Below are 26,010 nucleotides of genomic sequence, written 5' to 3'. Positions count from 1 at the left end.
ATACATTTGACAAAAGCCATTAAACTGTACCACACAAAAAGTCAACCTTAATATAAATTATGGACTCTAATTAATAATGATAACATCAGTTATAACAAATCATACCAGGGCAATATATTAATCACTGGGGAACCTGGTGGGGGATTGTCTGATGAAGGGCTTTACAGGCATTCTGTGCTTTCTGTTCAATTTTTCTGGAAACCTAAACCTGCCTTTAAAAAGTCTATTAATTTTTTTTAAATGGCAATAAAGTATAAAACATGGGAATTTAATCAAGAATGCATACAAGATCTCTATTTTTAAAACTTTAATGTTTTATTAAAGTAGTCTATTACAGAAGATGATTTTAATAGGGAACCCTCTTGCACTGTTTGTGGGAATGTAAATTGGTACAACCACTATGGAGAACAGTATGGAGGTTCCTTAAAAAACTAAAAACAGAGCTACCATATGATCCAGCAATCCCACTCCTGGGCATGTATCTGGAGAAAAACCATAATTCAAAAAGATACATGCACCCCAATGTTTGTTGCAGCACTATGTACAATAGCCAAGATATGGAAGCAACCTAAATGTCCATCAACAGAGGAAGGGATAAAGAAGCTGTGGTACATATATACAATGGAATACTACTCAGCCATAAAAAAGAATGAAATAATGCCATTTGCAGCAACATGGATGGACCTAGAGATTATCATACTAAGTGAAATAGGTCAGACAGAGAAAGACAGGTATCACATATGTGGAATCTAAAAAAATAATACCAATGAACTTATTTGCAAAACAGAAACAGACTCACAGACATAGAAAACAAACTTATGGTTATTGAAGGGGAAAGTAGGGGCAAGGGATAAATTAAGAGATTGGGATTAACAAATACACACTACTGTATATAAAATAGATAATCAACAAGGACCTACTGTATAGCACAGGGAATTCTATTCAATATTCTCTAATAACCTATATGCGAAAAAAATCTGAGAAAGAATGGATATATGTATATGTATAACTAAATCACTGTTCTATACACCTGAAACTAACAAAACATTGTAAATCAACTAAACTCCAATATACAATAAAATTAATTTAAATGGAAAAAAGATGATTTTAATAAATGGAAAGACATTTTATAGTCTTGGATGGGGTGATTTAATATTATTAAGACATTAATTCATTCCAGAATAATCTGTAGATTCAGTGCCATCATAATCAAATTTTAGTTGGATTTTTTGAAGTATTTAATAAACTTACTTTAATATCGATTTGGAGTAATAAAAGTCTATAGAAAGCTGAATCAACATTGAAAAGGAATGGTAAGGAAGAGGAACTTGCCCTATTACATAATAAGATACATTTCAAAGCTGTAGTAATGAAAACAGTTTGATAGAGATAAATGGACCAATGGAATGGACTAGAGAGCTCAGAGACTTAATAGATGAGAGAAGGGGCCTACAAATCAATAGGAAAGGATGATTTGAATACATCAAAATTAAGGATTTCTTTCTAACAAAAGACATCATGAAGATAGTTAATAGATAATGGACAGAAAAGCAGAAGATATTTGTAATATCCAAAATTGACAAGGGATTTATACTAGATATGGACTGCAAACATAAAATAACCCAACTACAATATAGAAAAATGGTAAAGGATATGAATAGGTCATTTCAGAAAAGGAAACACAAAAATAAGCATACGACGGCATGCTTAAAATCATTGGTGATCACCTAAACGCAAATTAACCCAATGAGATACAATTTTGCACCTATTACACTGGAAAAATAAGAGAGCTGGGAAGTATCAAGTATTGGCAGGAATGTGGGATGTTGATGGAGTGTAGATGGGTTTGAAAGTGATTTGCCTTATAGTTTATGCCTATAAAAAATCAGGTTGTGAAAAATTAAAAACTATAATTAAAAAGGTGCTGCACCTCATAGCTGCCTGTCTACAGGAGATTCACCATAGCATCCCTGGTGAATGTGGGCAGAGTGGACACACATTATGAGCCAGGAGAGTCTGGGCTCTCCACCAAATGTCTTGGAATCCCACAGCCATGAGGGATTTTAAGAGCCCCGTGGCTCCTGAAAGACACCACCAGAACTGTGGCAAAGAACATGAGCCTTGGCATCAAGGCGGCCCTACGTTCAAACCCAGCTTGGCCTCTAACTAACTGTGGGAACTTGGGCAAGTACCTTGAGCTCTCTGAACCTGTTTCATCCTCTCCAAAATGGCGATAATAGTACATTCCGCATAGGACTGTTGTGAGGATTCATTGCAATTATGAATTGAAAGGATATAACAGAGTACTTGGAACACAGTAAGCGCTCATTAATGTTCACTAGTTTTGTTGTTATAATTATGATAAATATCTTCAGGAATGGAGGCTCCCTGAGCAGTGTAACCAATATGCCAGCAAGGCAGAAACAAGCATGATAACCGCTGCTTAAATGGTCAGAGAACAAAGAGACTTACCCAGGTTCACAGCTGAGCACACACACGAAAAATTGCTGCCCATCTTTCATTTCATTCACACTTTGAAATGTTTAACCTACACAGGAAATATTTTTTGTATGTTAATTTCCCTAGTATTTTTTTCTTGAGAATGTAAAAGCAATTTAGAATGATACATTCTTAGTGTCAGGTAGGAAGGAATGCTAGCAGAAGTCACACAGCTAGACTTTTTTGAATTTGGGAAACCTTTTCATAAGCATCTCCCCAACTCCACCACTGGCAAAGAGTGAATCAGCTTCTGCTCAAATAATTGCAACCACGGGGAACTCACAGCATTGGGAGACAGCCCTTGCAAGTTACCATGGTCCTCCTCATGGTTGGTTCTTTTTCTTAAAACCGCCAGTATCAACATCAAAAGTCTGCACTCACGGAAAAGACTGTAGGTCCCCTGAGAGCTGAGCCCAGGTTGCTGGTTCACTGCTACATCCACCAGACCTGGCACAGTGCCTTGGAACCTAGTAGGCAAGTAAGAGCTATTGGATGGATGGATGGATGGATGGGTGGGATGCCAGCTCTGGATGCTGTAGAATGAGTTATACATATTTATTCCCCCATCATACTACAACTTAGAGTTCAAAGCATGCAAGAATGCACTATATCTACATTAAAGATTTGGGGAAATTTCATGTGAAACAGTTCTAGAGGTGTAACTATCCTAAGACATATAAACGATTCCGGGCTTGAGTGTCAACAGTTTACTTTAAAGTGAATTACCCACTGATTACAAGGGTGTGAGTAGTCGTCAGATAAAAAACAGCCTCATTCTTTTTCAAATATTAACTCTAACAGGTGCCTGAGAGAAAATTACTAAATCTTCCAAACCTTCTTCTTTTCTTTAATCATTAACAACATATAACCTACCATGTATTTTGTACTTAATACAATGCCTAAGACCTTAATTGAAATGTATGCAATTCTGAATAGGTCACAAGGACAGACTTTGGATGGAATCTGCTTATTCTTTCCCAAAATGTGCATTTGTGTATTGACAACATGGTCTCTTTCTCAAACTGAGTCATCAGATTTATTAACTGTTGTATCTGAAAAGAACAAGATTGTTAATAGTACTTATAATATTTATTATATTACATATAAATAAGTGCATTCACTTTTATTAATAATAAATAAGGCAAGTCACCCTGTTCCAAACTGATTGTGCTATATCTTGCATTGTTTTTATTTTTTTTTCTTTTTTGCAGAATGCCATTTGCTAAAAGTTTCAAGTCATGCCCAATGACTGATTTATTGTTTTCTTCACAGGAGGAGGGGAGAAGCATTAGGTACCTGGTACCCAGCAAAAGCCCTAATGGCAGAGTTATCAGTGAAATTCCTCATAGTGACAAAGGGCTAGATGAGGGGTTCCTTGCTGGTACAACCAGGTCACAAGCCTAAGAAGGCTTGACGGGTATGGCTGGCTCCCTCCCCAGGGCCTGCTCTGTTTCAGATCTGGGCTTGGCTGGCCAGGCTGTGCTCCTTCCCCTGGCTCTCTGCAGGACCTCAGGCTCCAGGAATTTGGACCGAGTGGTAGAGACATCGCCGACAGAGACGGCAATTGCCAGCTTCCTCCCTATGCTGTCTTGTGATTCAAAGCAGATTCTGCTCCACTGTTTTAAAAGGGGAGCACGTAAACGCTGGAGACCCACGAGAACAGAAACAAGCGAGGAAACTCTGACAGTCCCATACAAGAGTCCGTGAGTAAACAGCTCATCTGCGGTGAACCACGGCTGGGATGTGGTCATGGGGAGCCCAGGGGCATGAAGGTCTGGTTGCTCTGTCCCTGCGGGAGGTGATAGGAGCTTCAGGAGTCCTGGGAACTGGTCATTTCACAATGACCTTGGGCTGGGACCCTCCACCTCCAAACACACACACAGAAAGACCCCCACGTCCATGCACGTCCCTCCCCTTGAGATGCCATGTCATCCAGGCACTGCCTTTGTGCTTGCCTACAGGATGGAAGAGTTGAGAAAAAGAGGATACTCTTCCACGTGGGGCCTTTATCTGAAATAAACACCTTTGAGTCCAGTGGCTTTACATGCAAATTTCTCATCCTCAAGTGACTTTGGACTGGGCCTCTCTCACACCAATCCTGTCTGACACCAAAGTCAGACAACTTAGCAGAAATTGCTGCAGGCTGTCTGTGTAGCACAGTCACTGAAAACACTTTTTGCTTTACCTTCTTTTCTTTGCATTAATTTCCAACTAATGCACTCTCTTCCTCGAAGGGGTATATTTCTGTAGTAGGAGTTATATTTGTAGCATTCTACCCTCTGTGAAAGTGTTCTTTTTTATGAGAATAATTCACATCACAAGAATTCTGATATCCTAGGTACAATGAGCTCATGGCTCGATATTTTAATGTGCATTTATATTCCCAATATTTCATGTACCACCCATAGGAGACCAGGACTGGAGTCATGGGTCTCTTTCTATCCTCATGTTTTCTTAAATGAGCTCTCTAAACCTCATCATCTCTATATTTACAATATAATAACAGCTACCTTATAAGATTGTTGTAATGATTAACTGAGAAAATATACTAAATCTTTTTTAACATAGTATATTCTTTGTTGTTACTATTATTATTAATGATAGACATGGCCCACCTATAAGCTAGCTAAGTACCAAGAAAACTGAGTAGGATGTACTTCTTACATTTATTTTCCAACATAATGGTTTGCTTCTGGTCTGACCAGAGCTTTACCCAAGGCCACACATGTAGTAAGTGACAGAGCAGGCCTAAAATCCAGGCTTTCCAACTCACAGCTTGGTTTCTCAGTATTTCCAATGCAGACACAACAGGATACAGTGAAGCGTCCGGTGCGAGTGGACAGGGGTGGGTAACAAGCCAGCTAAGTGATCATCACCCCCAGCCTGTCCCAGCGCCCGATGCCTGCTTCTCTGCAGGATGGACCGGCTCTTGCCTCACTTGCATCTCTTCCCTCCACTGCAGGAACCATGAGGTCTGTCCTGCTCGCTCTCTTCCTCCTTCATGCCTGCCCCCCTGGAGGAGCCAGCGACCTCCCTGAGGACCTGACGTTGCTGAGGACGGAGCTCGCGCTTCGCCTCTACCGGATCGTGGCCACGGACGGCAACCGAACCAACCTGGTCCTCTCCCCCGCCGGCGCATTCATCCCTCTGGAGCTCCTGCAGTTCGGAGCCCAGGGGAACACCCGGAGGCAGCTGGTCCAGGCCCTGGGGTACACCGTCCACGGTAAGCGGGCCGCTGCTCCCCCTACTCTGCTGCCCACGCCCACTGCCCTGCTCACACTTACCCTCCTCCCGTTCAGGCTGCCCCCAGGGGGCAGGCAGAGAAGGTTGCCCACGGGCAAGTGCGCAGCAGAAGACACTCAAACTCTGCATCGTTACTCCAGATGATGTTTAAGGTTCCCTCTACTCTAGGTTTGGTGGCAATTTCTCAGTTGCATTTCACAAGCCCTTTCATAGTGCTTACTAGGTGTCAGGATGTGCTTGAAGCACTTTACAAATATAATTTAATTCATTGTCCCAACAACCCTATTGAGGTAGGTAATTATCTCATCAAACCTATTTTAGAGATGAGCCTAGTTAGGCACAGAGAGTACAAGCAACTTGCCCAAGGTCACACAGCTAGGAAGCAGCAGAGTTGGGACTCAAACCCAGGCTGTCTGGCTTCAGAGCTCGTGCTGTTGACCAACCTGCTTTCATAAATCTGTGACTTCAAGGCAGGGCCATGCCTACTAACATAATTCTATGATTATGGGCTTCAGAACAGCCCTGTCAGTGGCGGCAAGAGCCTCATGAATGCCAGGTCAGCCATGCCTGGCCCACACTCAGGGCCTGGCAAAGCCTGGCCTTGGCCCCAACCTCCCAACTCCATACAAACACAGACACTCGTGCACACAGCTTTTTCCTCTCTTAGAATAAGATGCCAGTAAAAAAGGATGGGAGCTACAATTGTATACATTAATACTTTTTAGAAAGCGCAGGAACTAATACCAAGACAGTCATGGCAAGAGCTTCCTTTGAGTTGGAATCTTGAGTTGGCAAGTAGAGGTGAGCCCCCCAAACATCAGGCCACGAGGCACCAGCTGTGCGTCCTGTCCCCCTCCATCCGCACCCTGTCCTTTGCCAAAACAATACTGTGGGCCTGCTGGCCAACAGACAAATGTGTTTTCTCTCTGGGGATAAGTGAAGACAAACATAAATTATCAAGTGAATTTTCTTCAGCAAGTATATCACGGAAATGCGCGTATCCATGGAGTCACTCTTGGATAGCCACGTTAGATTCAGTGCAACACAACCCATCAGGTACTTTTGAGCTCCTGCTGCGTGGGCTGGTATCATGGCAGGAATTTAGCAGCCAGGTATGTAAGGAAACCGCTGAACACAAAAGCTCAGTCTCATAGGAACGATGCGCATAGAAACGCATTCTAACACAAGGCGGTGAGTGTACTCGTTTGAAATAAGTCAGTACAGGGGAGGGAATGATGTATTCCACGGGCAGATCAGGAAGGCTCCCCAGAAAACATGACGCCTGAGTTAGGTTATGAAGAATAAACAGGAATCTGAAAGAGGGGCGGGCATTTCAGCCTTGAAACAGATTCTCCCAGAAGTCAGGGTTATGGGGAAAGTGAGAAATGCAAGTGCAGTTACCCTGCAGAGAAAGAGAACTGATGACAGTCAATTCTTTGTTTACAGGGACAACCATGGTACCTGGTTAACCAAATATGATGATTAACAGGGTTTCCATAGAGCCCATTCAAGAATTACCAAACTTCCAGAATTGCTTAACGGTCAGACTCTGTGGAACATAATCCCACCTTTTTTTTTCTTACTCATAAATGGCTTCATTATCTTATGGAGCCATGGTTAATTATTACAAACAGGAATGTGCTGCTTACAGAGCTCTAGTTAATAGAATACCCCTGGATTTTTGTCTGCCACAAAATTGCTCAGAGAATCAGCTGCGTGCTGACTGAAAAACAACCTGCCACTGCCCACCACCCCTGCCCTGGCCCAGCCTTTCTCTTACAAGCGGGTGCAGACCAGGAACATGAACCCACAGTCCAGGGGCTTGAGGCATTGCTCCCGTCTGATCAACAGAGATCCATCCAAGTTCACAGTGGGACCCATGGGCCCTGTCTTCTCACTGACATCCAGCCAACAGGTGACCACCAGCAGCTTTGCCAGGATCCCCACCTGCTGGTGCTAAAGCACAGCACGAATTTCAGAACAGGCACCAGTGATATCCCCCCAAAATACCTTTGTTTTCGCCGCATGAAACACACGATTTCCCAATGGTCCAAGTTAGAGGAATTCCCATTGCTTTTCCAGGTAAATTAATAAAGAACGCTTTACAGCTTTCTATTCATCACAAGAATGATGCTGGGAACAGAGGCCTCAGAGATGGAGGTAGCCTGGCCCCTGGGAAAGAATCTTGTTTGATGATGCACATGGACTCACTTTTACAGTGGTTATGTCATTTGGTCCTTAGAGAAATCACATGCGATCGCTAGGCCTCCTAAAGTCCCCATTTTACAAATGAGACAAGTGGTTAATGATTTGGTAAGGCTCAGCTCACCCAACAGGCAAGTGGATTCCAGTTCCAGATTTTCTGACTCCAGTCCTATGTTCTTTCCTCAACCCTTTAGCCCCACTGTCAACCACTGAGCAGTTGCAGAAACATATCTAAGCACCTTACCTTCTTGATTTTTCAGCAGACTCATCTTCATCACTCTCTCAGCTCAACCAAACCCTTTGCACATCATCCGAAACTTAACCGTCTTTAATCAGCATTAGAAATTGCCAACTGAGAATTTTATATACATTAATCTTACAATCCAGAACCCCTCCCCCTGCCCCTGGATTCAGCGTCACATTCAAGACGTTCAGTTCACCTAATGTATTGAGAAGGAAGGCTCTTTCCAAGCTGGTGTCTCAAATGAGTTAAAAGGCTGGTCTGCAGCGGGACTCAGGAAAATACCATTTCTTCTAGCACTTTCCTGCCACTCTGCGCCATCCCAGGGACCCTCCCTTCAGACCCTCCACCCTCCCCACTGCATTCCTGATCTACTGCAGCCCCCTGGTTTCCCTCCTTCTCGCTCACCATTCTGTTAGAGCCACCCAGCCCCTCCAGCAGGAAGGACAGCTTTGTAGGAGGGGAGGCAGAGGAGACAGGAATTGAGACAGCAGTTTCAAGGGCTGGGGCGGAGGGGGGAGCCTTTTGTCACCACTCACGTCAGTCCCTTTTGCCCCATTACAGACAAGACCTAGGAAACGCGGCAAAACAGGAGGCTTCGTGAGGCTCTCCCGAGCAGAGGAGCAGACTGTTCCCAGCCCACCTGTCCTTCACCAGAGGGTGGGAGTTGGGGGGTGACACCGGGTTACACTGAGCAAGTTATTAATTTGCCTGAGCCCCGGCTCCCTCATCTATACGTGGGATCATAATTGCACTTAATTCACAGGGTTGTAGAAAGGGTTAACAATGATCATGCATGTAGAGCATTTAACAGAGTGTGAACACTGTCAACCTTCAGTATCTTTTATTCTGACGCTGTCTGTTCATTCCGGCAGCATCTAGAAAAGCACTTCCAATGTGCTAATGGTAGGGACAAAGCAGGCTCAGGTGGAGACAAGATTTCTCAAGCCTCTTGACTCTGCTAATTGGAAGTGCCTGGCTACAAGGACAGCTGGTCCTCTGGGCCAGAGAGGGTGAGAGGACAGAGAGCTCTGTGACCATCCCCTGAGGTCACGTGACACTGAGGACCACAGAAATGTCTCCGTTCTCCCCTGCAGACAGTCTACATTCTACAGGGACATGATTCCATAAGTACTTATGACCTTCCTCAGTAGAGGAAAACCTGATGGGAATTTTTTTTCATTCATGGCTTTTCTCATTAAAAGAAAAAGCAAGCACTTGAGGAGCAGCACAGTTGTCGACTCCAAGAAGCAGCTTTGGTAGTGAAAGTTCTGTGGAGCAGAATCTGCCCACAACCCCGTTCTGCAGCCTGGTGGCTGGGGACCCTGGTCGGCGTATATTCTGTGTGCCCAGAAGGACTCTGGCCAGCACGTCAGGGGTAGGGGGTCTGCTGCTGCCTCTTGGCCTGGCCTCTGTGACATGAAGGATGGGACATGGTGTGGATGGACCCCCAAGCCAAGACAGAGAGTCACTCTACCTGGCGCCCTGGGAGAGCCAGTAGGGGCAGGGTGGGGCAGGAATAGGGCGCAAAGCCTGGGTGTCACGGGGGAGACTTGTGGGCAGCCACTGGGCCATGCCTAAGACGAAGGGGAGGCCAGGAGGACAAGGGAAGGGCCGTGTTCCAGAGGCAGCCTGCCTGGGAAGGGGTCCTGACTGCTGGAAAAGCCCAGCCTGCACGTCTCAGGAGGGTACTTAACTGTGTCGTGACTCAGCAGCAGGCGAGAGGCCTAGCTCCAGCTCCGGATGCCCAGGGCTGGGGGGAAGAGACCCGTGGTTGTGAACAATAGCATGAAAAAGAAAACTACTATTGACTATGGAGAGAAGGAGGCAATCTCCTGTGTAAGTAGTGAATAACCAGAAGCCCAGCTGCCCTCAGGAAGGTGGAAACCATCGACTCTGTCAAATGCCTATTATTTCCTCAACATTCTTGCAGGTTCTCGCTGACACGAATAATAACTGGGCTGTCTGCTGGGGCTCAGGGGGATGAGGGAATGTAGCACTGGGCTACATTTCTGACTCAAGGTGTTTAGGAAGCATAGTCTCTGAGAGGTTGGTAGTGTTTTTCTATTTGACTTAATCCCAGGCTGATTTCTTTCAAGTCTAGCATGGTTTCTTCCCCCTCAACTATTTTTTTTTTTTTTTTTTTTTTTTGCGGTACGCGGGCCTCTCACTGTTGTGGCCTCTCCTGCTGCGGAGCACAGGCTCCGGAGGCGCAGGCTCAGCGGCCATGCATGGCTCACCAGCCCAGCCGCTCCGCGGCATGTGGGATCCTCCCAGACCGGGGCACGAACCCATGTCCCCTGCATCGGCAGGCGGACTCTCAACCACTGCGCCACCAGAGAAGCTCTCTTCCCCCTCAACTTTTAATCTGTGGATCCAGGCTAATTCCTGAGCAACTTAGCTATGACTTTACCAATTTGACTGTCTATGGTGGATGAACCGTGGGAAATAAGAGTGGAGCCTCTGGGGTCCCATTCCCATGCAACGTGCAAGCAGAGCTGGGGCTAACTCCTCTCTTACACTCACCATTTTGATTGATCCCAACATCTTTTTTGCAGACCCAAGGGTCAGAGAGTGGCTTCGAGCTGTTTATGCCGCGCTACCCAGCGTCAGCCCTGGCGCCAAGCTGGAGCTGACCTGCACCCTCTACGTGCACACGGGGATGCCACTCTCCCCCTGCTTCGTGGAGCAGGTCTCCCGGTGGGCCAACAGCAGCCTGGAGGCAGCCAACCTCAGGGAGCCCAATGGTACCACCATCCTGGCCAACGGATGGGCCCCCAGGCAGACCACAGGTAAAGGAAAACCGTCCACCTTGATGAGGCTAAAGGCAGAGGGCTGAAGAGACAGGTCTCCCCCGTTACTCATCAGAAGCCAGGCGACAGGTACTCAGGCCACCCTCAATTGCAGCAGAAGCTTCTCCTTTTGGAAGACCCTACCCTTGAGTGAAGCAAGGCTCACTTTTGGTCCCATTCTGCCCCTCCCCCACCCCCAGAGACACAGGCACAAACGCAGGCACACCCAGAAGGGCACTCTTCAGAGCCTCCCACCCCCAGCCGAGCCCTGCAGGCTTTGTTCCATGCAATGCCCCCCAGGTGTGTTCCCACTGAGCTCTGTTCTCATCGACAGCTAACTCCCTTCATAGCAAGATGCAGTAGGAGCCCCAAAAGTGGTATCTTGGGAATTTAGCTTAAGGAAATACTTGTATGTAATAAGACATTTAGCCCAGTATTATCAAAGAAAAAGACTGATAAATAACCTACCTGTCCAGCAATTAGGGATGATTCAATAGCACCTACATATCATGCAGCTGTAGTTACCATCAAAGATGATGAACATCATTAACATCTACTGAGTGCTCAGTTTATTTAGCTAGCACCCTTCTAAGTGCTCCATGCCTATTAGCTCAGTTCCCCCTCACAGTAATCCTAAGATCTAAGTGCTATTATTGTCCCCATTTTACAAACGGAGAAACTGAGGCACAGAGAATTGTGCCTCCTGCCCTGCACCCGCAGAGCCAGGATTCTAACCCAGGCAGTCTGGCTCCAGCATCCTTGATGATTACAAATGTTACACAGAAATAGGGAGAACGTTGAAGACCCAGTGTTTAAAAGACAGAACAGGGAATACGTACTTTACGAATTGAGAACAATACGTTTGCCGGCAGGAGTGCAGAGTTAAAATGCAGACGTTAAGATCTTTATTGATGAGGAGGTTTCCTCTCTTTCAGTTTTCTCCAACGTTTCACAATGTCTTTCAATTTACTTAAAAACGTTTAACTCCCTGTTGCAGCTGTTGTGCTTCCGGGAGACGCAAGGCCACGGTTTGCTGCTATCAACCCCGCGGGCAGGGGTCGGTGCGGCGCCGGGGAATGGATGGTCCTCCAAGAAAGATGGGTAGTTGGTGCCCCGAGACCGGGGCCAGGCTGCTTGGGTTCAAATCCAAGGTCTCTGTCTTGGGTAACTGGGCGGATGGCGACTTTGTAGCTCACAAGTATGAGACCTTGGACAGCCTATCTGAGTCGTGGTGCCCCATCTTTAAAACTGGGGATAACAATAGAGCTGGCAGGGGGAGTTGGGGAGCGTTTGCTAAGCAGTGAAAACAGAGCCTAGCGCAAAGTGTGTGTTTAGTAAACGAATAACGAGCTGGAGCAACGTGGCCGCTTGACGAGTGGCCAGCCCGCTCCGGAATTTCAAGCCCATGCCCTGGACGTTGTTGTGTAAACAAAGGCTCTGCCAGGCATGAGGTCCAGCAGCATTTGGGGCCATGGGGGTGGGGGGTAGAGGTGACACTGTGCAGCGTCTCCCATCACAGCGCCCAGTCCCTCCCAGGGGGCTGTCTGAGCTGCGCAGGCCTCGCGCTTCCTGGGAAACGGTCCCAGCCGGAACACAGCTGGAACAAGCCAGGGCATCCCAAGCTGTTCGGAAAAAAATTAAAGCATGGTCTCCAACCACAGCTCGTTACAAACACTACAGTTCCACAACTAAGTACTACAAAGCAAGCTACGAACCCAATTTCGGGGATGCCTCAGCAGCCGGGAGGGTGTGCACGCAGGCGTCAGTATCGCAGCGGTGCTCCGCTCTCTGCTTGCAGGTGAGCGTCCCGGGGGCTCCACCTGGGAGCAAGGCGGCGGCGGCGTGGAGTCCGCACAGCTGGTGCTGGTGAGCACCGTGTCCTTCCAGAGTGCCTGGCGGCACCGATTCTCCTTCTCGGGCACTCAGCTCCTGCCTTTCACCTGTGCCCAGGACGTCGTCCTCCAGGTCCCCATGATGTACCAAACGGCCGAGGTCAACTACGGTGAGCCGCGAGAGCCCGAGAGGGAGCCGTGAGGGCAGGAGGGGAGGCCAGGGCTTCGCTCTGAAAGGATAGGGCTGAGCATCACTGCGATACCCTCAGCTGTGCGGGGCCCACGGAGGAAGGACAGACCAGGGAGCCGGAGACTGTCAGGATAGTGAGGGGGCACACGGGGAAGAGAAACCAGATTTCATGCCTGGCCTTTCCTTCCGCGCTGAGTAAAGGGGGGACTTAGTGTGAAACCAAGAATGTCTGGGCAAATCCCTTCCCCTGGCAGTCACTCCCGTAAAATGAACACCGGCCTCAGTGTTCGGTGCTGAGAAAGGATGGAAGGTTGAGAGTCCAGTCTAGAAGGTTCTGGAGAGCATGTCCACCCGAAAGTGCCACTGGCCTGAAATACCAGGGTTCTCTGCCTGCCCACCCTGCCCACTGTCACTCATCCCCCTCGCGGTGGAGGTACGCCAGGCTGCCCCCCATCCCAGCAGACTAGTGAGTGCTGTGGATGCTCCGGTGGGGCCCCAACGAGGCCAGGGAGGGAGGGACCCCGCTGCCCATCCCCCACTGCCCTGCCCCCTACACACCTCCTCTCCCCTGCACCCCGCCAAACCCTGGTCTGCAGGCTCAGCTCCCTCCGGCTTGTGGGACTAATTATGTTGTTATTCACTAATTAAGCCAGTGAGACTTGAATCAGTGTTTTAGGAACTTTGGTGTTTAGAAAACTTGCTATCATCCTGGTTTGATTCCATACAGGACCCTTGTGAGTTCTCGGTGAATTTATTCATTAGTTTATTCAACCAGTACTTATTAATTGAGGTCAAGTAAGATGGGAATGAAAGAACGTCTATTGAATAAGTAAAATATACCTTTACAGCGGATTGTAGTTCTTGCTCCTAACATTTCCCCGTCGCTGCTGTGACCCAGGCTGCTTGATCTGTCCGCTGGGCGGTAGCTGGCAGGCAGGCTCTGAGAGGCTCTTGCTTTCCCCAGCGTACAGTGCACAGTGGCTGGCACACAATGGAGGCTGAGCAAATATTTATTGAACAGATACAATAAGGAGTGTGAACCATGCCCCTGTCTTTCCCCACTGATCCTAAGATTTTGCCTTAGTGACCCGCCAACTCAGCTGTCCCCTGACATTAAGGCCCAGGCTTCCCCGTCCTCCCAGGGAAGGGATCAGGCCTGGAGCTCCACCCAAGACCGGGGCTGCCACAGACCGCCAGGTCTCCCCAGCCCAGCTGGATGCTGCATGTTACTTGCCCATCTTGCCCTGTCACTGAGTCTGGCCACTGTCTCTGCATTCACCAGCAACCCTTGCCGGGTCTTCTGATCTCTGGCCATCTGGGTCTGCTGCCACCATCCCATCACACGCTTCTGAAATCAGGCTCTGCCCAATGGCCTGGACTTGTCCTCAGCCAGCCATTGCCATTGCCCACAAGCTCCCAGCTGTCCATCCTGAGACCTACAGGGTACAAATTAGATCAAGTCAGATCCAGCCTGGACTCCTGTTTCGTTAGGCCTGGGCAGTGCTTTCGAAATTGAGAAATTTCCCGTGACATCTGGGTTTAGAGCTTTTGTCGAAAGATAGGAACATCTGGCACAAAGAGCCTGGGTCCTGACATGGCAACAAGCCAGGATTGGACTGGCTGCCCCTTTAAGACAGACTCTCCCGTGTGCCATCCTCCCCACCCTGCCCAGCCGCTGCCGGCCCTGGGGCTCAAGCCCCATGAGAATATCTTAGAGGTGTTCTAGGTCTTAGGAGTAGAAAAGATGGCCACAGCTACCCACAGTCTTCAGCCTCAAACTGCTCCCTGAGGCAGAGGTGGACACTGTGTTTGTTAACAAAATGCATTGTTTCCACTTCTGTGAGCTGGCCCTTCCCAGGGTCTGGCACTGTTAGGTTCCCTGGGCTCCTGGGACAGAACTAACCCCCCATCCGCTGAATCCCCAGGCCAGTTCCAGGACCCCGCAGGCCATCAGGTAGGGGTGCTCGAGCTGCCATACCTGGGAAATGTGGCCAGTCTCCTCCTGTTGCTGCCGAGAGACAGAGACACGCCACTGAGCCACATTGAGCCTCACCTCACAGCCAGCATCCTCCACATCTGGACCTCCAGCCTGAAGAGAGCCAGGATGGACGTGCTCCTGCCCAGGTGAGCAGCTGCGTTGTCATGACGGGGGGCTCTGCAGCCTGCTTCAGTCAGCCAGACCTGGAACCCAGGCGGCCTGACTCGAGGGTCTGTACAGTCACCTTGGAGGCATGTGCCCTAAATCTTATCACATCCTAAGAGTACACAAACATCATTTTCAAAACCAAAGAGGCAAGATCGCTTATGCAGTTGAGCAAATACAGATATAATTCTGATCTGAAGGCAAATTAAAGCATACGAATTCAAGACTTTAAGTCCTTGTGCTGAAAGATTTATTCTTTCTAAATAAAGGTGAGCCTTTCTTTAAGAAAACCCAATGGGTACCAATACAAAACCCCAAGAGGTCAAAAAGTTAAATGATGGTGCTGGATTTTGCTTCTGCAAAACAAAACCCATTTGCAAACCTCATTACTTTACAAAGGATTCCTCAGCGAACATCTTTAAGTGATAAGCTTCTCCGGTACATTTGAAATCAGAGTAAATGCGTAATTAATTTGTACACCAGCATCAAGCAAGAAAAGTATCCGAGGGCTCATTTGAAGCATGTGGATTCTTCGTGTGCCTTCCCACTGGCCGCCTTGGGCTCCTCCACTGACCAGGCTGTCAGCAGCGCTGAGCCAGAGGCCTTGGCAGTGGTCCCTCGAGGAGTTAAAAATAAGTCCAGGCACTGGAACAAAAACACACAGAGACCCAGTGAGTGAAGGGCCAAGGTCTAAAGTGGGATCCAGCATAGCGAGGGCAGAAGGTGAACTAAACTCTAAGACAAAGCCTATCTCTCCAAGCGAAATATTTAGACCCCAAATCAAAGTCCAAAGACTGGCTATTTCAACAGATCTCTCTGGCATGGAGCAGAAGCAGCCCTGATCTTTCTGTTATGTTTGAGAGAAGCTCAGCAAAGGAGGAAGAGCGTTCAAGGCTAAAAGTGGAGAGAAAATGCAGCCAGGTGCAGGAATTTGCTACAGTCTTTTTGAGCGTATGAGGCAGATGGCTGGCCTTGTCCTGGAGCAGCTGGTATAAGGAAGAGGCCCCAGGGAGGTGCCTAGCTCCACTGCGAACTCTTCACTGGTGCTGAATCTGCCTTTAGAACTTGCAAACCCTTGAGGAATGATCCTAAAAAACTTTGGAGGACAGAGAAGGGACAGGAAGGCAGAGGTCATAGTAACCCAAGTATTGCTTCACACTTGACCTCATCCAGATTAAAAAAAATAATAATAATCTCCCTAAGACTGCCTGCTGTCTGAGAAGGATAGAAGATTTTAGGGAAATAAAACTCCCCTTCCCTTTTAGGGCTATTTCACAAGCAAAACTAACCAAGTTTTAAAAAACTAGCTTTAAGCCCTTTAGGGAATAAAGAAAGAAGTAAAAACTATTTTAGGTCTAGATTTGGGTACGAAACTTTGGACCATGGTAGACGCAAGTCAGCTTTGGGGCAAGAATTTTCCTCTAGTTCCACAAATCATTGATTCATCACTTAGTATGACCTGCTCTAAAGTCAGCCTGCATATTTTACTTAGCAAGAGCAAAAACTAGGGCACTCTGTGGGTAGCCAGGCAAAAATTGTATGGCAATGATGTGAGCCTTCTGGTTAAACATCACCAAGCAGTACATCAGTAGATTCTGGATGAATTATGATATCTACCTTCCAAAGTAAACTTTTATTTATAAAGAAATAAAATGGAATATATAAGGACTGTCAGTCTCCATTAGGAACATTATCATACCAAAAGAATAATCAAGAAAACCCACAGGAAAGACTAATTATGTCAAATATATATTTGTTTAATGAGTAAAACACTTAGTTTTTAGGTCAACAAAGTGGGAAGCCAAACAAGGAGCATTTTTTTCTTATGTTAGACATGATATGTGCATTTTCTTAAACCCACCAGATCTCATATATCCCAAATGAGCTTGCCCTTCCTTCAAGGAGCTGCTGATCATCATCATGGGCATTTTGTGCTTTTCTGAGGGTGTTTTCTTTCTTCCTTTTTAAATTGAGAGATAATCCACACACCATAAAACCCATTCTTTTAAACGGATTTACAATTAAAGTGTACAATGCAGAGGTTTTTAGTATATTTGCAAAGTTGTGCAACCATCACCACTATCTAATTCCAGAACATCGTTATCACCTCAAAGAGAGACTCCACACCCTTTAGCAGTCACTCGCATCCCCCTCGCCCCAGCCCTAGGCAATCTACTTTCTCTCTCTGTGGATTTGTCTTTTCTGGACATTTCATGTAAATGAAATTTTGCAATACATGGCCTTTTGTGTCTGGCTTTTTTCACTTGGCATAATGTCTTCAAGGTTCATTCTTGTAGCCTGTGTCAGTACTTCATTCTTTTTTTTTTTTTTATATAAATTTATTTATTTATTTATTTTGGGCTGCGTTGGGTCTTCTTTTCTGTGCGAGGGCTTTCTCTAGTTGCGGCGAGTGGGGTCCACTCTTCATTGCGGTGCGCGGGCCTCTCACTGTCGCGGCCTCTCTTGTTGCGGAGCACAGGCTCCAGACGCGCGGCTCAGTAGCTGTGGTGCACGGGCTTAGTTGTTCCGCGGCATGTGGGATCTTCCCAGACCAGGGCTCGAACCCGTGTCCCCTGCATTGTCAGGCAGATTCTCAACCACTGCGCCACCAGGGAAGCCCTTAAGAAATTTCTTTCTTTCTTTTTTTTTTTTTTTGTGGTACGCAGGCCTCTCACCGTTGTGGCCTCTCCCGTTGCGGAGCACAGGCTCCGGACGCGCAGGCTCAGCGGCCGTGGCTCACGGGCCCAGCCGCTCCGCGGCATGTGGGATCTTCCCGAACCGGGGCACGAACCCGTGTCCCCTGCTTCGGCAGGCGGGCTCTCAACCACTGCGCCACCAGGGAAGCCCCAGTACTTCATTCTATTTTATGGCCAAGTAATATTTCATTGTGTAGATATACTACATTTTACTTACTCATTCATCCACGTATAGACATTTAGGTGCCAAGACACTTTTTGGCTTGTTTCTGTTTTTTGGCTGCCACAAACATTTGTGCACATTTTTGTGGCTATATATTTTCAATTATTTTGGGTATATACCCTAGGAATGGAATTACCGGGTCATGTGTTAGCTCTACACTTTACAGTTTGAGGAACTACTAGACAGTTTTCTAAGCAGCTGCACCATTTTACACTCCCACTAGCAATGTATGAGGGTTCCAGTTTCTCCATATTCTTGTCAACACTTGCTATTGTCCTTTTTTTCCCTAAGACCCTCTTCATGTTTAATGGGTACAGAGTTTCAGTTTGCGATGATGAGAAAGTTATGGAGTGGATACTGGTGATGATTGGACAACAATGTGAATGTACTTAACACCACTGAATTATACACTTAACATTGTTAAAATGCTAAATTTTATATAATGTATATTTTACCATAATTTTTTTAAAGGCCCCTCTTTAGGGAGGCAAGGGAGATAGGGAAAGGGCAAAGACTGCCTTCCCAAATTGTGGATTAAAAAGTAGGGATGTTATAAAGCTTGCACTCAGGAACTGTGTCGTTATTCTTAGTTACATTAGTCAGGATGCGTTCACCTCCTCTGCCCTTCAGCAATGCCCTCCTCTGTGCTTTGGCCTCCTCCTCAGGCTGGGGGCAAGTCACTGCAGCCTGGGTGACCTCACAACTGTGTGTGACAACAGCTGTAGGGGGAATCCCCTGTCTTTTTGATTAGAGCCATTATGGCACGTGAAGTGGTCTCTCAGTCTGACTTTCATTTATATTTCCCTAAAGACTACTAATGTCAACAATGTTTTCATGTGCTTGTTGGCCATTTATATATCTTTTTTGGAGAAATATCTGTTTGAATTCTTCGTTCATTTTTAAATCGGTTATGTGTCTTTTTATTGTTGAGTTACAATAGTTCTTTCTATATTCTAGATACTAGCTCCTTATTGGATACATGATTTGTAAATATTTTCTCCCATTTTGTGGGTTGTTGTCTTTTTACTTTCATAATGGTGTCCTTTGAAGCACAAATGTTTTTATTCTGATAAAGTTTAATCTATTTTTGTTGTTGTTTCTTGTGGGTTTTTTTGGTGTCATACCTAAGAAACCATTGCTTAACCAAGGTCACATAGGTCTGTGTCTGTGTTTTCTCTAAGAGTTTTCTAGTTTTCACTCTTATATTTAGGTCTTTGATCCATTTTGAATTAATTTTGGGTATGGGATGAAGTAGAGGTCCAACATCATCCTTTGCATGTGGCTTTCCAGTTGTTTCAGAGCCATTTATCGAAAAGCGTATTCTTTCTTCCCATTGAATTTTCTTGGCACCCTTGTCAAAATCAATTGGCCATAAGTGTATAGGTTTATTTCTAGACTTTCAATTTTATTCCATAGGCACAAATATCTATACTTTTGCCAGTACCACACACACTCGACTGATTACTATAGCTTTTTAATATGTTTAGAAATCAGCAAGTGTGAGTCCTTCAACTTTGTTTTTCTTTTTTAAGATTGTTTTGGCTATTCTGGGTCCCATGCATTTCCATATGAATTTTAGGATCAGCTTATCAGTTTCTGCCAAATAAACAGATAGAATTTGGTAAGGATTTTGTTGAATCTATAGATTAATTTGGGGAATAATTTCTTTATAACAACATTAGGAGTTTTAGCCCATGAACACAAGATGTGTTTCATTTTATTTAGATTTTCTTTAGTTTTTTCCAACAACATTTTGTAGTTTTCAGTGTACAAGTCTTGCACTTCTTTCATTAAATTTATTTCTAAGTATTTTATTCCTTTTTTTTTTTTGCGGTACGCGGGCCTCTGACTGTTGTGGCCTCTCCCGTTGCGGAGCACAGGCTCCGGACCCGCAGGCTCAGCGGCCATGGCTCACGGGCCCAGCCGCTCCGCGGCACGTGGGATCCTCCCAGACCGGGGCACGAACCCGTGTCCCCTGCATCGGCAGGCGGACTCGCAACCACTGCGCCACCAGGGAAGCCCTTTATTCCTTTTTGATGCTATTTTAAATGGGATTTCATTTTCGGATTGTTCATTGCTAGTATAAAGAAACACAGTTGATTTTTGTATCTTGATCTTGTATCCTGCCACTTTGATGAACTCATCTATTAGTTCTAATAGTTTTTTCTGTGTGTTTGTGTGTGTGTGTGTGTGTATATTCCTTAGGATTTTCTATATACAAGACCAAGTCATCTGTGAATAGATAGACCTTTACTTCTTTCTTCTGATTCTGGATGCATTTGCTTTCTTTTTCTTGCATAAGTGCCGTGCACACCCTTCAGTACAATGTTAAATAGAAGTGGTGACATCCTTATCTTGTTCCTGATCTAGGGGGAAAGCATTCAGTCTTTCACCGTTAAGGATGATGCTAGCTGTGGGAGTTTTATAAATGCCCATTTTGAGGCTGAAGAAGTTCCCTCCTATCCCAAGTTTGTTGAGTGGTTTTTGATTTTATGAAAGAATTCTAGATTTTGTCAGATGCTTTTTCTGCATCTCTTGAAATGATCACGTGGCCCTTGTCCATTATTGCATTAATATGGTGTTTTACCTTGATTGATTTTCATATGTTGAACCCACCTTGCATTTCTGGGATAAATCCCACTTGCTCATGGGGGATTTATATGTTGCTGGATTCAATTTGCTAGTATTCTGTTGAGGATTTTTACGTCTATATTCATAAAGGACACTGGTCTGTCGTTTTCTTGTGATATCCTTGTCTGGTTTTGGTAAAGGGTATTTTTTTTTAACTCAGGATATTTTTGTAGCATTTCTTCTGGACTGGCCTTCGTAGCCATACAAAAAACAAATCACTGTCGTCTTTCATAGTCATTCCTCGCTTTTACTGTTGTCTTTAGTTACTAAAAGTGATATTACCCAGTTTTATCACCTACCATAACCACCATACTTCGCTTCAAATGTGCCTTAGCTCTTTCTCAATATCACTGCAAAACAATAAAACCACAGTGGTAACAATAAAGTACATGAGCTGCACTGGGCATTGTCCTGAAGACTTTACAAGGACTGTTTTATTTAATCTTCACAAAGCTAAGAACTAAGCACTAGTATTAGGCTCGTTTCACAAGCAAGGAAACTGAGGCAAAGAGAGGCAAAGTAACTTGCCCTGGGTCCCTCAGGTAGTAAGAGGCTGAGCAGGCTTTCAGACCCCGGCACTGGATTCCCAAGTTCATGTTCTTAACCACTGTGTTTCAACGTTGAGAGTTCTCAAAAGAATGCAGTTTAAGGAAGAAAATTTCAGAAAAGGTGATCCAAAATTTTTTTGAGAAATATCATCATACTTAGAGAAAGCTTGTGCCTTTTTTTGAAACTATTGAACAGATTCAAAACTCACATATACGAGAAAATCTGATTCCTTTGTTTAAAATATTGGTTACATTGTCTTGTATGGCAGTGAAGAACTTTGATATTGTGCAGTATTTTTATTCTCCTACAAGTTCCGCATGGTTTATAGAAACGACCATCTAAATTCCATTTTGAACTTTTTTATTCTCAGAGAAAAATAATGTCAGCCGTAGTTTTAAAGGCTCCTTCAGCGTTAAAGTTTTAAATGCCTTGCCCTTGAAGAAACATGAGGAAGTTGGCATGCTGATTCTTCCCGCTCTCGGGACTTGCTAGGAAAACCAAAGACCCACGCTGCACACAGCAAACATGAAAATATGTTGTATCAAAGATAAACACATTAAATGAGACACTCTATCAATTGGCAGTTAGTCAACAACTTCTTTTCTGCACCTACTGTGTGTGAGAAGCCACCCGGGATGCGAGGTAGTGAAGTGTAGACGCCAAGAGCACAGGTTCTGTGCTCAGCCGCATCTGAGTTGAGCTCCACCACGTACTCAGGACGTCCTCTTGGGCAAGCTTCTTAAACTCTTTAAGCCTCAGTTTTCTCATCTGTAAAATGAGGATAATAATAACATAGTTACGTGAAGATGAAATGAGAGTATGCACATAAAGTACTTGCTGTAGTGCCTAGCACATAGTAAGCACTCATTAAACATTAATTATTATGAGGAACTAAAAACTGACCAGGATCTCTTCTCAAATAGTTTACAGTATCATAAATAACAGCAACAGGAAGCAGAATGTTCTATACATCAGAAGAGTAGAACAAAGTGTTTAAAGGGGCCTTAAGAACTGACCGTTACAAAACAGCTGGGGAAGAGGAGGGGTGACAACTGATCTGAGCTTAGAGGAAAGGTCTCAAGGGAGACCTGGAAAAAACAGCAGAAGCGAAGGTCCAGAGTTGGGAGAGAGTGCTGTGTGGTCAGATTAGTCAGGGGGTCGGGGGTCTGGGAAGGAGCAATGACAGATGAAGCTGGAAATGAGCCTGACTTTCAAGTGAGGGGGTTTGGTTGTCATGTGATGTGTATGAAAGTCCACTGAGTGAGAATTTTAAGTGAAAGTTGATGGTTTGTTTTTGTTTTTTAGGTTTAGGATCCAAAATCATTTCAACTTGAAAAACATTTTATATTCCTGGGGAGTTACCGATCTCTTCGACCCACTCAAAGCTAACTTGAAAGGAATTTCAGGTAACACCAGTTCTTCTTCCAAGCTTATTAGCATTGTGTTTGGGGCAGTTTCTAATCAGTAATCATGCACTGATTAAGGGATTCTCATCTACAGAGCCTTCAGAGGTAAACAGCCAGAGGTAACATCATTTAAAAGAATTTAAAACGTGCTTTGCTTTACATAAGAATTTGTTGCTTCAGATAACAGATTTGGGTTGGACTTTGTTGAGGAGAGGGTGTTTCTTGAGACCACCTCTAAGCACCGTTTTCAGATGCCATCTTCAGAGTAAAGTCAGTGACCACTGGACACAATACAACTCCCCTCCTCTGCCTGGCATGACTAGGAGATGCCAGAGACATTGGTGCAACAGAGCCCTTCGTTCTGACCTCCTGCTGTCCTGATGGCCTCACGGTCACTCTGTTTCTACCTCCCCTCCCTCCCTTCCTGTACCTCTCTGTCCTCTTCTAATGAGTTAACCTCGGAACTTACCCTCATCCACCCAACTTCCTTTCTTCAAATTACTCACCATCTACAGCCTTGCCTTAAAATGTCCTCCCTCCCAGAGTCTATATTCAATTTCTTGGCTTGTAGTAGACAAGCTACTCCTAATCAATAGGATCTATATTCACGTATGGTCTGACAGACTTACATCTAACGTTAAAAGAGAGTGGAATGCCAGAACCTTATCTTCCAGAATCCTCTCAGGAGACCACTGGCTAAACTATTGCCAACTCCAAAGGCTCAGGTTCCTTTCTGCTCTGGATGGTACATTATCTATACGAAGATGACACTGGGGCAGGCATAGCCATTGGCCTTGATGTTCTCCTTGCCTGATGAGCTTGTGAAATCTCTGTTTTGAATGCTAGAACCTCATAGCACAGATAAGTTTTCTAAAGGCTTGCTCAGATTTCTTTAAGCAATCACAGAAAAACATGGGAGTTTGGTCCACAAGAGAAGTTTCAGCTTGGGCATTAGATGTGACCAGTTAGACTACATGGCACGTCAAATAAAACGCAGGAGGAAGGATCTATTCTAGATTGTTTATAACCCACCAGCTCTGAACTCATTGCTGAAACAAAGAGATAAGCAAGGTGATAGTCCAGTTTGGGTACAGTGCCCCAACAATGCTTGGCACACAGTGGATATCCAGTAAATACTGTTGACTTTGTTGAATGACTCTACCAGAAATTTTGCCTGGTGACACAGACATAATCTAGCACTGCCAGGAAAAGAGGAAGATTAGAGCAAAAGGATGAGAAGCAAGGAAGGAGCAAGGGATGAAGAACTTGAGTGCACTGTCTTTAATAACCTGCAGAATCCAATCACAGTATCTTTTTGTGGCTCTGGAGCTCAGCTATGGCATTCCTGTTTTGATCATCCTAGTTCAAAACTTTGGGGCTGTTCTGACCTTTTCTTCCACACCACTACATTCAAGTAATCACTGTGACTCATTGCTCCTTCCTGGTTCTCAAACCTCTCTGACTTTATGTCTTAGAAGTGCATCCTAAAATGCAGTCAGTTCTGTGTCCTCAAACAGGACTGAGCGCAACCCACATCGTGCAGTTCCCCTATTGGTAAAGACTTCTGAGGCCCATAGCTCCTTTGATAAGATCTAACAAGCAGCTTAGCTTTAAAAAGAACCTTTTAAAATACCTAACCTCTTGTTTTATAATGCAATTAAAGCCTACTTATATTTGCTCCAATCAGCAGAAATATAGGCTCATGGATCTGGCTTGTTAAATAACTATCAAGCAGTTACCATGCACCAAGTGGGAAGCTTGCATGCATGTTTCCTACAGATAAAACACATCCACCTTACAATCTTCTCCCATAAAGTTTTGTTCCTGTAATGCAGGGGTCACCAAATGATGGCCCACCACCTCTTTTTATAAATAAAGTTTTATCGAAACAGCCACTCCCATTCATTTACAAATCATCCGTGGTTGCTTTCCTGCTATAATGGCAGAATTGAGATGTTGCAACAGATGCCACATGGTCTGCAATGGCTAAAATATTTAATATCTGGCCTTTTACAGATAGAGTTTGCCAACTAAGATATTGCTTTCCAATGCTGTTCTTTAAACATAATCAAAAGACGAGTCACTTCTGTGCCCAAGTAAGCTGTTGACTTAATTCTGGAGACATGGCCACTGAATCTCACTAACAAATCGTCGTATCATGCCTGAATGGGGTATCCACCACCCACCTCACATCTTACTTGCGGAAATGAAATTCCTTATCATATAGCAAAGCATCATTAGAGAGCTTGTCAGAGAGTAAATGATCAGAAAATGCTGGCCTCCCATCTTACAATTAACAAAGGGTTGCAAACAGTTTTGTGCTATTGATGGAAACTAAACAACCACAGGGAACATTTGGCTTTTTCTTTCCATTTGGTTCCAAAGCCCAGTATCATTTTACTCAAGTTCCCCTGCTCCGTTTAAAAGTCACTCATCTCTCCTTTCATGGCATCAGATCCTTTTTTGGCTGCATGATGAACTTGCTTGATATCATTTCAAGGCCCAACTGAGACCAGGGTATAATTTTCCTCCCCAGACAACCTTGACACTACATGTTATGAAGCTTTTAAGAATAATTCCAGTTTCACTTACACTAAAGACATCAGCTAGAGATACCCTTTTCGAGCAATCCCACTTCCTATAGGATCATCAGGCTTTGATACCAACCCATGCTTCCTAATCCAAGAAATACTCCTTGTGCACCAACTTGAAACTTTGAAGAAACTGTCTTATTCTTGACTTTTGTAAGTGAATAGTTTTCAATCTCTGCTCATGAAGAAGTACAAGTTCCCTTTTACTATGATGTGAATGAGGAAACCACCCACAGTTGTTTGGTTGTGTACTGAAGTTAACTTATGCCATACCAGATGACTGGGCAGAGCTGCAGTAGGTCATCAAGATGGCAACATAGGTCATTCCCGACTTCAGTCCCTTTCTCAAGAAGACCAACTAGCAACTATCCATAGACAGGTCACCATTGTGGAAATACCCCCACCAGGAGGTGAGGCTGAAGCACCCCTCTGAAACACAGAGCCTGAGAAGGACCACGTTAGAAAGGTAAGAGGAGTGGCTACACTCTGACCACATCACCCCTCCTCCAGGCTGACATAGCACTAGATCTATGGTTTCTCCAGTGGGAAAAGAGAGCCCAAGGTAGACATTCAATGTTGCAGGACACATCCTGGTAGGCCCTCTCAGGTCTCTGATCTCAGAGGATCAGATAAGAGATGGAGAAGAGGGGCAAAGCTTACAGCAATCGGCACTCAAACCTTATTAGACCATATTGCAGTGGCACCTGAGCAGAGACCCCAGCCAGCAGCAGTGCCCATCTGCAGAGCCAAGCCAGTGGCCCCATCTGGC

At 45.2% G+C, this 26,010-nt stretch overlaps 1 protein-coding gene across 1 annotated transcript in view; it reads left to right on the top strand.

The window, feature by feature from the left end:
• Positions 1–5,397: 5,397 nt before the first annotated feature.
• SERPINE3 (serpin family E member 3) overlaps positions 5,398–26,010 on the top strand; it is a gene marked incomplete at its 5' end in the record, with an annotated part of 31,818 nt that continues 11,205 nt past the window's right edge. Inside the window, 5 exons of the mRNA XM_082859790.1 lie at positions 5,398–5,722; positions 10,747–10,980; positions 12,779–12,982; positions 14,928–15,126; positions 22,550–22,650. Of these exons, the coding sequence (XP_082715916.1) occupies positions 5,398–5,722; positions 10,747–10,980; positions 12,779–12,982; positions 14,928–15,126; positions 22,550–22,650 (1,063 nt within the window). The remainder of the gene's footprint in view (positions 5,723–10,746; positions 10,981–12,778; positions 12,983–14,927; positions 15,127–22,549; positions 22,651–26,010) is intronic.

The sequence above is a fragment of the Leucopleurus acutus genome (assembly GCF_964270905.1).
Source record: "Leucopleurus acutus genome assembly, chromosome: 18".
Lineage (NCBI taxonomy): Eukaryota > Metazoa > Chordata > Mammalia > Artiodactyla > Delphinidae > Leucopleurus > Leucopleurus acutus.
The sequence above is the reverse complement of the archived record's forward strand: the minus strand, read 5'-3'. Positions and strand labels throughout refer to the sequence as shown.